The following is a 13,450-nucleotide window of genomic DNA, read 5'->3' on the forward strand; positions in this document are numbered from 1 at the left end:
TAACACGTTTTTGACACATTTAACACGTTTTTCACGTCTTTGACACGTTTAACACGTTTTTGACACGTTTAACATGATTTTCACGTTTTTAACACGTTTAACACGTTTTTGACACATTTGACACGTTTTTTATGTTTTGGCACATTTTGCACGTTTTGGCACGTTTAACAAGTTTTTCACATATTTAACACGTTTTTGACGCATTTAACACGTTTTCACGTTTTTGACACATGTAACACGTTTTGTTACGTTTTTGACATGTTTAACGCGTTTTCACGTTTTTGACACATTTAACACATTTTTTTACGTTTTTGACACGTTTACCACATTTTTGACACGTTTTACACGTTTTTCACGTTTTGGCACGCTTAACAAGTTTTTCACATATTTAACACGTTTTTGACACGTTTAACACGTTTTCACGTTTTTGACACATTTAACACATTTTTTTTATGTTTTTGACACGTTTACCACATATTTGACACGCTTAACACGCTTTGGCACGTTTAACAAGTTTTTCACATGTTTAACACGTTTTTGACACGTTTAACACGTTTTCACGTTTTTGACACATTGAACACATTTTTTTACGTTTTTGACACGTTTAACATGTTTTTAAGTTTTTAACAAATTTAACATTTTTTTTACGTTTTTGATACGTTTACCACATTTTTGACACGTTTAACACGTTTTTCACGTTTTGACATGTTTAACACGTTTTTCACATGTTTGGAACGTTTAACACGTTTTTGACACGTTTTCATGTTTTTAACACGTTTAAAACGTTTTTAACACGTTGACACGTTTCATATGTTTTTTACGTTTTTGACACGTTTGACACATTTTTAACACATTTAACACGTTTAACACGTTTTAACACGTGAAAAACGTGAAAAACGTGTGAAAAACGTGAAAACGTGAAAAACTTGTGAAAAACGTGTGAAATATGTGTGAAAAACGTGAAAAACGTGTGAAAAACGTGAAAAACGTGTTAAAATGTGTAAAAAACGTGAAAAACGTGTTAAAACGTGTGAAAAACGTGAAAAACGTGTTAAAACGTGTGAAAAATGTGAAAACGTGAAAAACGTGTGATTAATGTGTGAAAAACGTGTGAAAAACGTGTTGTAATGTGTGAAAAACGTGAAAACGTATTAAAACGTATAAAAAACGTGAAAACGTGTGAAAACGTGTAAAAAACGTGTGAAAACGTGAAAAACATGTGAAAAACGTGAAAAACGTTTGAAAAACGTGAAAAACATGAAAAACGTGAAAAACTTGAAAAACGTGTGAAAAACGTGAAAACGTGAAAACGTGTGAAAATGTGTGAAAATGTGTGAAAAACGTGAAAAACGTGTTAAAACGTGTAAAAAATGTGAAAACGTTTGAAAACGTGAAAAACGTGTGAAAAACGTGAAAAACGTGTAAAACGTGAAAAACGTGTTAAAACGTGTGAAAAACGTGAAAACGTAAAAAACGTGTGAATAATGTGTGAAAAACGTGAAAAACGTGTTGTAGTGTGTGAAAAACGTGAAAACGTATTAAAATGTGTAAAAAATGTGAAAACGTGTAAAAAATGCGTGAAAACGTGAAAAAACGTGTGAAAAACGTGAAAAACATTTGAAAACGTGAAAAACGTTTGAAAAACGTGAAAACGTGTGAAAAACGTGAAAAACGTGAAAAATGTGAAAAACGTGTTAAAACGTGTGAAAAACGTGAAAAATATGTGAAAATATGAAAAACGTGTTAAAACGTGTGAAAAACGTGAAAAACGTGTGAAAATGTGAAAAAATGTCAAAAACGTATTAAACGTGCCAAAACGTCAAAACATATTTTAAAAGTTAACATTTTGAACCGATATTTTATTTTACAAACATTGGAATTAGAATTCTATCATTTTCCCAAACATAGGAATTGAAATTGAATTACAATTCTATCATTTTTCCAAACATAGGAATTGAATTGTAATTCAATGTCAATTCTCATGGAATTGGAATTAGAATTCCAATGTCAATTCCAATTCCAATTTCCCATCATCAAACACACCCTTAGGGTAAATTAAGTATTATACGATAAAGACGCGAAATACCACTATCTCGATTGAACTAAAACACGTGAGTTCATAAACGCGTTTTAAGTAAATCGAGATAGTAGTATTTCTCGTATAATGAATTTACACGAAATACCACTCTCACGTTTTATCTAAAACGCGTGAGTTCATAAATGCGTTTTAGATGAAACGCAAGAGTGATATTTCTCGTATTTGAACGATAAAGTGGACCTTTCAGGAGTAAGAGGACATTTCAAAGGACAATAATGTTTTTTTTTTCAAAGTTTATGAAGTGTAGGCCTTTTTTGGAATTAGGGGTTCTCCCAGCAGTATTGGACAAAGATAAGGTGAAACGAAAAAGAAGCTCAGCAGTGGATAAACCGGCGTCGTCCACCATACATAATTGCAGTTTACATCCGTTAATGTTTATGTTTGACACCATGAACAGCTTGATGACTAGCTTCAACTGCAGAGGGTTTCCGTTGCCGAAGCAATTCGCAGTTAGGAACCCTTTACCTGAAGGCAGTTTCTTCCGTCCACAGCCGAGCCGCAGAAGTACAGGAAAGATTGTTTGTTCGGCGGTGCGTCTTCTTTGAAACTCTGAAGTTGATTATTACTTAAAATGAAATGAGAGAGAGAGATCGAGCAACGAAAAAATATCTTGTTTCGTAGAATCCACGATTGAAAAATATTAATACATACCTTATTTTGATTTTTGTAGGAGCCCTATTTAATAGCGAAATTGGATTCTGCTGAGAAAACGTGGAAAGACTTATCTGTAAGTCCAGTTATTACATTCATGTGGAACATTTTAATGTGTTCCTTGATTTGGGAAAGTAGTATAAACTGACACAAGAAGTTATGTTGTTTCATGCCCTTTTTCCCTTGGATGATATAATCATGTTTTTGGGTCACTATTATAATTTACTCTTTCCTGTTTTTCCTCAGATTCATCTTCTGCAGGTTAATATTAATCCTTTGGCCGACATTTGGATAGAAATTAAGGCCATTTATAATCAAAGACTGACATTTTAAAATCCTTTAAAAGTTTAAAGGAGAAATAACACAGGATAAATAATTTACTGATGTTTTTCTATGGGTGCATGTCGTTTATAGATCACCGTTTTTACAACTCAGCTTTGAAATTGAACCAGGTGAGACTAGCTGATCCAGATGTAGTATCGAATCATAGTGAATATCAGAAGCTGGCGCAGTCGATGGCTGAACTTGATGAGGTACTTCAGGTTCTAACATCTATTAAGCTTTCCAAGGAAGGGAATTGGCTTTGTTTGTACATATATATATATATATATTTTTAATGGTTTCTGGTTCTATATTCTTCAAACTAGTAGGTTGTGTTAATATATAAGAGTTTTAAGGACTGTGAGAAGCAGCTGGAAGAATCAAAAGGTCATTTTCATTTTCCCCGCTCTATTAATTTGTTCTGCAGTGCCTTGGAATGTTTTGTATAAATCGCTTGTTGGTCATGTATGTGTATCAGCCCTAGCAAAAGAAGAAGGAGTTGATGAAGATATGGCACAAATGATAGCATCTGAGATACAGACCTTGTCCAGTCAACTTAAAGAGCATGAAGAGAAGCTTAAGGTTTTCGTATATCTTGCTCTTTTTCTAAGGATCTAAAGTGACTACGTTACTTTAGCTTCTTAATATTGCTGTTTTTGTTGTTGTTTTTTCCTTGATTACCATGTTATGTTTGGTCACCATTGTTCTGATATTTTGACAGGTGCTGTTGCTTCCTAGTGATCCTCTTGACTCTAGAAATATAATGCTTGAAGGTAAATTATGTTTCCTTTTGTTATGATAAAATTCAATGATAATTTTCGGAAACACTAGTCCCAGGCTATGATGATGATTTGAGAGAGCCAGAAATTCAAGGATATTGTTATTCAGAAACCTTGTTTTTTTTATTGTGATGGTGTATTTACAATTATGATACATGGATTTTAACCATGTGTTAAAAATATGTATGACAATTTGAATTAGATCAGATGATACAATGCTAAGTTTTCTCGGGAGAAAAATCATATAGAAAGAACATGTCTGTGCATGGATGAGGCTGAAGAGGATAGGTACATTAAAGTCTTGGGAGCTTAGCTTCGATTGTTTTTTGTAAATTAGTCACCCTGGGGATGCTTTTCAGTTTCTCTTCATACCAATTTCAATAAAGTGTTGCCTATGGTAGCTGACAGCTTAACAAACCTTATTCTCCACTTATATGGCCAGGGACCCATTTGTCTGTCTCAATATTGTTGTTTGGCACCTATAATTCTTTGTCATGTACAACAATTGCTTGCAGTATCTGGTTTTGGTTTCTGTATTTTTGTCTCCTTCCTAATGCTAGAAGCTGTTCTATTGTAGTGAGAGCTGGAACTGGAGGCGACGAGGCTGGAATTTGGGCTGGTGACCTTGTAGGTTCTCGATTAATCCATCTTATACACTTGTTTCACATTGTTCCTTTTCATGCTCATATTATTGACTTGACTCTCTACTAATTAAGATAAACTCATGGTTCATTGGACAAGTATGACAGAGTTAATTTTCTATATAGTCTGAATCTTGAGAGATGCAATGCTTGCCTCACAGTTTACCATCATTATCAACATTAAGACAACTCTATGTTAGATCAAATACAACTCATAGTCATTTTTTTAAGTCATTTCCCTTGTGACATCACAATCTCCCATCACATGACGATCTTTCCGTGGTCCATCTAGTCTTACTCTCACTCCCGATTAGTAATCTACAAGTGACTAATATGACACTTTTTCCACACCATTCAAGAAGCGGGCCTGTGACACATTCTTATACCACCTAGTAGGCTGTAATACCATTTGTAATGCCCTATACGCAGGATTCAAGAGTTGACCCACACCACACATTGTTTCACCATTGGGTCGGCTCTGATACCATTTGTAACATGTTAAATATAAACTATTCATACCTTTGGCAAAACAACTTGGCCACCACATTGGAAGCCTAAAAGGCACCTAGGAAAGTAGCTACACACATATAAGGTATATATATTTCGTGTGTTTTCCGGATGTGACATCACAACAGTGATTAGTCATTGATTTCCACTTTGCTCTAGGTCATTGTGCTGCAGTTCTCGACTTGACGCGATTCTGGATGAAATGCATTATATTTAACTAAGGGTCTTAGTTGGTGATTTTATCTTAGCAAGAAGATTTAACTCGCAACATAATTAAGGAAGCACTTGACACGAACATGAATTTCTTACATTCAGTAAAAACGAAAAATTTACTTTTATTTACAATCTCACTAACTTCAATTTTCCATCTAGGTGCGTATGTATGAGAGATATAGTGAGCGAAACTCATGGAAATCTGCTCCAGTTTCTTGTTCTGTGGTAGGTTTACTGTGGTGTTCTGGAATAGCTGAATAATGCTCCATCTTCTTTCTCTTGAAAGTGACTAACTATGTAGCTTTACAGGCTGAGCATGGGGGATTCAAGATATATGTGATGGAAATCAAAGGACAACGAGTTTACAGCAAGCTAAAGTACGAATCTGGTGTACATCGTGTTCAACGAGTTCCCCTGACAGAAGCTCAAGGTCGTGTTCACACATCGACAGCAACTGTGGCAATCATGCCTGAGGTGCATCTCATTTATTATATTCTTTTCAGGTGGTTATTTCTTTCCATGTGGATAATTTTTTCTTCCACAAATTCAAATTATTTTTTATCTAATATGCTCAGGCTGATGAAGTTGACGTGGTAATTGACCCAAAAGATATAGAACTTACGACAGCTAGATCTGGTGGCGCTGGAGGTAAGATTAAGAGACAAATGTATAGTTCATGTCATGAACAATTTCCTTGTTTTTCTTATTTTCTTTATTTTTTGGTGTGCATTTCCAGGTCAAAATGTCAACAAGGTGGAGACAGCTATCGATCTCGTTCACAAACCAACTGGAATTAGAATATTTTGCACTGAAGAGAGAACACAACTAAAGAATAAGAACCGTGCTTTTCAGTTGTTGAGAGCTAAATTGTGAGTCATTATCATTTGTTTTCTTCCTTCTAAACTCAGGGAGCAATGCCATTGTTACCATTTAAACTGCACGGAATATTCACCCATACCTAGAACCAAAAAATTGTTCATTGTTATCAGGGCCGACAGGTAAGTCGAGATAGGCTCCCGCCTTGAGCAGCGCCCTCCCCCCAACAGGGTAGCTCCACAATAAGAAATATTTTTAATTTCGATGTGTTATAACTTATAAAATATCCTGTTTAAATTTTCTGTCACTAAAATGATATATTTGTTTTCTCCTACAACATCAATGAAAACAACGAACAATCTTTTGGTTTGGTGATATGGGTGAATATTTTGCACAATTTGAATGATCAAAATGTCATTCTCCCTCTACACAAATGATATAGTCTGGTAACATAGCTTAACAGTTCATCATTCAATTGTTTGGTGCTTGGTACAGTTGATGCAAAATTCTTTGACCATGTCTTATGTCTCATTTCTAAGATGTTTTGTTAGTTATTAAATTCAACATTTAGCAAATTCATGCATTAAGAATGTTCAATTCTTGAAAGCAAATCTTCTACTGACTTATGGTGTTGGTAGTTGTAAGCTACTGAAGATAAGTGTAGAAGATTATTTATGCTATTTATTGTGTCAATTATATACATATTACCAAAAAAAAATTATTCCATTGCAATTGGATGCATGAGGTTGAACGTTTGAAAAATAAGTATCATGTTCACAATTCTATCTCCGAATTTCCCTGCTGGCGATAGGTTGCAGATTGTATTTTTAGTTTCATGATAATCTTTTTATCCATAAAAAAAAGGAAATTGTACATCTTGATTATGTAGTTATGGATTTAAAAGTAGGGGTTTCTAATTCATAAGTCCTTTACAGGTATGAGATAAAACTTAGGGAGCAACAAGAGGAGTTAAGGAATCAGAGGAAATCTCAGGTTTTGATTGTTGTTGCTTGCTCTATTATGCATGCAATGTTTATAAAATCACTACTTTGTGAACAGTGTCCAATTCACACCTTTCATAGGTTATATTTTCTTGACATTGAGTTAAATATCATAAAAGATAAAAGATGAGGGTTATATATATCCCATCTAATTTATATTCAATAATTGGCCCTATTTTGAAACACTTTTTAAATCTGGTGCTTTTGTATACATAAATAAACTTTTTAATCTATCTTTGACTATGTTTAGTTTCCAAATGAGTCTGTGTCTGAATTAAAATCCAGTTACAAAAAAACAATTAATAAAAAAGTGTTTATAATGGGCCAATGCAATCTTTTTATGAATTGAGAATCTAGATGGTTCACTTTTTTCATTTCATTTTTTCTTTCACATGATATTCCTTATTGTTATTTAATGAAATGTCCACCTACCTTAATTTATATTTAGTCGTAGAAATATTATTATAATTTTCTTAATTTCCATAGTTCTAAAATGACAGGTCGGTACTGGTTCTCGGTCGGAGAAAATTAGAACTTACAACTACAAGGTTAGTACTGGCTGTAGTCACATAAAATACTAAGTTATCTAGTATCTTGACAGAATTAGTAGTGCGGGTGGGTTTGTCCATAGACCCTCTTGAGGAGTTGGGATAGAGAGAAGCTATCTCTGTCTCCTTGTTCAATTGTCCAAATTGATTCAACAAATTTTACAAACTAAGAACCTTCCATTTGTTGTGTTTGTCCAAAGTGTTTTCATATCTATTCAAGAAAGTAACCGATCTCACTATTTGGGCAGGACAATAGAGCTACTGACCATCGGTTAAAGATGAACTTTGAGCTTACATCGTTTTTGGATGGTGATATAGAGAATGCCGTGCAGGTAAAATTCTAATTATATTATTAAATGAACCATTTGCTTGAAAATGATAGAAGTCCTTATCCTATCTATTTGAGGCCTAACAAAAGTGAAACCTCTATTTATACTAGCAGTATGGAAACACCTGTCCACGATCATTAGTGTTGATCTTAACAAAAGAAAATTGAACAGATATGCTTTCATAAAAAAATTATTTCAACTAAAATAATTTGGAATGAAACAATCCCATGTCTTGATGCGCACAACTTCGTAAACCGGACATTCTTTCCATTAGACCAGCTAATTGCTAACGTACAATCATGTTCAGGCTTGTGTTTCCATGGAGCAGAGGGAGTTATTGGAGGAGCTATCCGAATCTGTTGCTACACCGTCAAGGTGATATCAACCTCTCATCTTTGCAGAAAAGGTCCCACTAACAACTGCAAGCTTGTAACTGTAGAAAATGTCCATTTCTTCCTGTACCAGGTGACAGTTATCTTTAATTAATTAAGATGTTACTAATGTACAATTATAGCATTGCAAGTAATTGACATTTATTCATCAGTATGAGGAACTGTGATTAATTATTAAGCCCATATATTGCAGGAGATGGTTTATTCTTCGATTAAACATTAGAGAAGATTGCTTGCTCCTCCGCTGTCATACCAATTTAGATCTAAAAAGTGCACATTCCATCTTTTTGTTTCCTTTACCATATTCTCGCTCACAACCACATATTGAGCAAAGGTAGGAGATGGAGATATATTCATGAATGGTTTATATGTGATTCTCAGATATGTATATAGCTGTGGTGTTCAGTGTTATCTGATTTTGAACATCTGGTGGGTGAGTAATTACACTATTGTATATTGTTGACTAATGTTTTGGATGTGAGAATTATTTGATCTTTAAATTAAAACCGTATTCATTCTGTGTTTACAGATTGGCTCATCATATGATTTTGCTTGCTATTTACATATACAACTGTGTTTGTGTATCTCCAAATATCTTTCTGTTTATAGAAGGAAAAAAGTAAAAACTCTTGAAATAAATGAAGTGGAAGACCAAAATAAGATTTAAACTATTGAAATATTAAAAAAAAAAAACAAATTGTGACCTAAAGTTCATTTTGGACTACATTATTACACTTGATACTCGTCTAAACTTTATTGCTATATTCAGACTTGGTTTCAATTAAAATGTATGTGACAATGTTTTATGTTTGCTTCAAATGAGGTTTTCAAGACAGTAATAATTCAAGATGGATGAAGTTTTGACCTTATATATTAGAGATCTTTACAAAATATAAATGGATATAAGTTTAATTAGTTTACTTTTTCTTTTGAGTTAATGGCCTTAGTTTTAGTTTTGGTTTAGAGTTAATTGGATTTTGTGTTTTGACTCCCTCAATTCTTATCCTTTAATCTTTATATTCTACAAATAGAAGATATTCATATAGTTTATCCTCTTATAATATTTTTTATGTTGTGAACGATGGGCATTTGACAAAGTGGATGTAAAGTGATTCTCCAACCATATAAATTTGAGGATATAAATTTGAGGAGGGGGAGAATGACTGAATGACTTTACGTTATTGGCTGAAAAAATGAAAAAGATAAAGAGAGAGTAGCCGTCAATTAAAGTGCGCCACCATGTCATTCCCTCACTCATTATTTTTTTTCAAATTCCTTCTCAATCATTTCTCTATAGGGTGCAATTTCTACGTATCTATATTTTAGTTTAATATTTGATATTGGACTTAGGGAATTGAATTTCATTTTCCTAACGTCACTCAATTCTAAACAATTTTTGTTCCCAAAATTTCTTTATGTTTTATAATTGGTTTGCTCTCCTTGCCTCCAAACATGTGCACCCTTGAAGACAAGCTACAACGCCTCACCTCTGGATCAACCTGTTCTGAACACCAATTTAGAAGTGAACTCACCCTCTAGGATCAAGCTCTCAATATATTAATCGTGTTGATGGTTTGAACCTAGTTTGAAGAAGATCAATCAATGAACTATTTCGTCTTCAACGGATTTGACGGTGGTGATAATAACAAAATTGATGACATTAGAATAAAAAGATTGGCATCCATTTTTTTTTATGAAATATGTTGTTTATTCAAATAAGATAAAAGAGGTTATATATCTAATAAATATGTATGCGCAATAAGAACATTAGACAAAGGAAATAAGAAAACGTGAAAAATATTGAACGTTAGATGATTATTAGACTTGGTCAGTTTGAGATGCTCTAATCGTAATCTGTATAAAATAATCAAACTAATAGATTGTTAGTTAGTTTAAACTACTAATGATAATAATATAGAAAGAGAAAGTAATCATATCAATTGAAAAATGAAAGGAAGTATGAGTAATGATGGTTTCTTTAATATAATAATAAATTTGAAAGGGGTAATGTTTATCTATATTGCTAATTATCTAAATAAATTTTTTAACAAACATATTTACAAGTATTTTTGAAATTTGAGCGTACTCAAAGGTATTTTTGAAATTCTACTTTATTTCAAATGTATTTTTTTGATTTTATCTATTAAGTTATTTTTTCCACTATGATAACCTACATAGATGCAAGAGGTGAATATTAACATTAAGTTTATAGGTTCGAGCCCGTCAGACGACAAATTCTGCGTGTGGTTAAATAGTTAAGTATGTTTACGGACTAAATACTTAATGATGCAGCGTGCGTGGCTAGGATGAACCTTTATCAAGATTCGTTGATTCTTACGAATACCGAAAGTCGATAGATATTGAGGAAACCTCGTTTTCTGATTAATAATCTTCCCCTAACAAAGTGTTTTAAGATCTTTTAAATACTCAAACCCTAGCTTGCAAAAGAAATAAACAACTTTTAATAAATTGCAAAAAACACCCGAAACTAATAAAAAATGCGATTTTGAGCCCCTAAACGTTTCCGCCCGAAAAACACTAGGCAATCGTCGAAATCTGACACTTGCGAGATATTTTCGGATGCTGCAACTTTCGCATAAACGCCTCTTCGACTCGCACCGCATCATTCCCCCCAGGGTAGAAAAGATTCGTCCTCAAATCTGGAACCGCATCATCCTCATCAGAAGAAGACTCACCCACAAAAGGAACAAGATGCTTCACATTGAACACATCAGAGGTACGCACATGGCTGGGAAGGCGTAAACGATAAGCATTGGGGTTGATCTTCTCCACAATCTCAACAGGACCAATCTTCTTAGCAGCAAGCTTGCTATATTCATGAGCTGGAAAACGATCCTTAGTCAGAATAGCCCACACAAAGTCACCAACTTCAAAATCAACAGCACGCCTTCTCGAATCAGCCTTCTCCTTGTACTTGGCAGTAGCAGCAACCAAGCGGTCATGAGTGGTCTGATGAACCTGAGCCAACTGACCAACAAAATCCGCAGCAGTGGAATGAGGACGCACCTTGCTGGGCAGCGCTAACAAATCAAGAGGAGCACGCGGAGACAGCCCGTAAATCACATGGAAAGGACTGAAACCAGTGGAGCGATTAACAGCATGATTGTGAGCAAACTCGGCCTGAGGCAGCTTCAGATCCCAAGCCTTAGGATGATCCCCAATTAAACTGCGCAGAAGGTTCCCCAAAGACCTATTAACAACTTCAGTTTGGCCATCAGTTTGCGGGTGATAGGCACTGCTAAAATTCAGCTGAGTATTAACCAAACGCCAAAGACTCCTCCAAAAGTGACTCACAAAGCGAGTGTCCCGATCAGAAACTATGGAGGCAGGAAGTCCATGAAGGCGATACACATCCCTGAAATAAAGCTGTGCAACAGCCACAGCATCAGAGGTTTTTTTGCAGGGAATGAAATGAACCATCTTCGAGAATCGGTCAACCACCACAAAAATCGAATCAGAACCACGCTGGGTACGTGGCAGCCCAAGGACAAAATCCATACTGACATCAGACCATGGTTGAGTGGGAATAGGCAGAGGCAAGTATAACCCGGCATTAGTCGAAGCGCCCTTAGCCAACTGACAAACACGACAACGAGCAACAAAACGCCCCACCTCTTTGCGCATCGAAGGCCAGAAATAAGAAGCTGCAAGAAGCTGGAAGGTACGATCACGCCCAACATGGCCTTCTTTGTGGAGTTCCTGAATCATCCTCAAACGCAGGCTGCAATCTGGAATGCACAGCTGCACACCGCGGAAAAGGAACCCATCCTCCAAGACAAAGTCCCTCGAATCCCCCTGTTGGATGCGAATGAGGACCTGAGAAAAGAAAGGATCATCACGATAGAGGTCCACAAACGAATCAAAGCCGGGTACATGGACACGCATCTCCGCCAACAGCCCATGACGACGACTCAAAGCATCAGCCACGCGATTAGACACACCAGCCTTGTGTTTAATCACAAAAGTAAACTGCTGTAAATAAGAGACCCACGAAGCATGACGATGAGAAATCTTGTCCTGACCACCAAGATACTTGAGGGAATCATGATCTGTATATAAGACAAACTCCCGCTGAAATAAATAATGACGCCAGTGTTTGACTGCCTGGACAATAGCATAGAACTCAATATCATAGGTACTGAAACGAAGTTTAGCGCTAGACAGTTTCTCACTAAAATAAGCAACAGGACGCCCAGATTGGCTAAGTACAGCCCCAATACCCAATTTCGAAGCATCACAATGTAGTTCAAATGGCTGGGAAAAATCAGGAAGAACCAAAATAGGGGCTGAAGTGAGTCAGTGCTTGATCTCAACAAAGGCAGCCTCGGCATCATCCGTCCAGAAGAACTTAACCCCCTTCATACAATCAGTGATAGGAGCCGTAACACTACTGAAGTGAGGAATAAAATGCCGATAGAAGGAAGCCAAGCCATGAAAACTGCGAACTTCAGTGATCGAAGAGGGGCGGGGCCACTGATTGACAGCCAGTACCTTACTCGGGTCCACTTTCAGGCCCTCCCGAGACACCACATAACCGAGGAACTGGGTAGAATCAGTAAGAAATGTGCACTTCGAGGAAGCAGCATAGAACTTGTCACGCCGGAGAACAGATAACACCTCACGAAGATGGGAGAGGTGTGCTACCTCGCTGTCACTGTAAATCAAGATGTCGTCGAAGTAAACGACTACAAACTTCCCAATGAAAGGGCGAAGAGCCTGGTTCATCACACGCATAAAGGTGCTAGGAGCATTCGACAGACCAAACGGCATAACCAGCCACTCATATAAGCCCTCACGAGTCTTAAAGGCAGTCTTCCACTCATCACCCATGCGAATACGAATCTGATGGTATCCACTCTTGAGATCCAGTTTTCTAAACACAGAAGCACCACCCAACTGATCCAACAAGTCATCCAACCGGGGAATAGGAAACCGATAACGCACTGTAATCTTGTTGATAGCACGACTATCAATGCACATACGCCAAGACCCATCCTTTTTTGGGGTAAGAAGGGCCGGGACAGCACAGGGACTAAGGCTCTCTCGAATGTGTCCCTTAGCCAGCAAGTCCTCCACCTGTCTACGCAACTCTTCATGTTCTTTGGGACTCATGCGGTAATGAGGACGGTTGGG

The 13,450-nt window shown here is 36.1% G+C and overlaps 1 protein-coding gene across 2 annotated transcripts; it reads left to right on the forward strand.

The window, feature by feature from the left end:
- The first annotated feature begins 2,373 nt into the window (after positions 1 to 2,373).
- Positions 2,374 to 9,040, forward strand: LOC124919620 (peptide chain release factor APG3, chloroplastic). 2 transcript variants are annotated; one of them, XM_047459896.1, is made up of 16 exons: positions 2,374 to 2,628; positions 2,769 to 2,825; positions 3,202 to 3,282; positions 3,400 to 3,457; positions 3,549 to 3,652; positions 3,792 to 3,843; positions 4,427 to 4,476; positions 5,370 to 5,435; positions 5,520 to 5,684; positions 5,786 to 5,858; positions 5,947 to 6,079; positions 6,962 to 7,019; positions 7,528 to 7,575; positions 7,824 to 7,907; positions 8,212 to 8,369; positions 8,490 to 9,040. In XM_047459896.1, exons 1-15 carry the CDS (start codon positions 2,470 to 2,472, stop codon positions 8,281 to 8,283), a joined length of 1,260 nt encoding a protein of 419 aa, XP_047315852.1. In that variant the 5' UTR covers positions 2,374 to 2,469; the 3' UTR covers positions 8,284 to 8,369; positions 8,490 to 9,040. The 2 variants fall into 2 exon arrangements, with proteins under 2 accessions (XP_047315852.1, XP_047315853.1); XM_047459897.1 differs by lacking the exons at positions 8,212 to 8,369; positions 8,490 to 9,040 and having other exon boundaries at positions 7,514 to 7,575; positions 7,824 to 7,879.
- The last annotated feature ends 4,410 nt before the right edge of the window (positions 9,041 to 13,450 follow it).

This window comes from Impatiens glandulifera, chromosome 1 (genome assembly GCF_907164915.1).
Source record: "Impatiens glandulifera chromosome 1, dImpGla2.1, whole genome shotgun sequence".
NCBI classification, from domain to species: domain Eukaryota; kingdom Viridiplantae; phylum Streptophyta; class Magnoliopsida; order Ericales; family Balsaminaceae; genus Impatiens; species Impatiens glandulifera.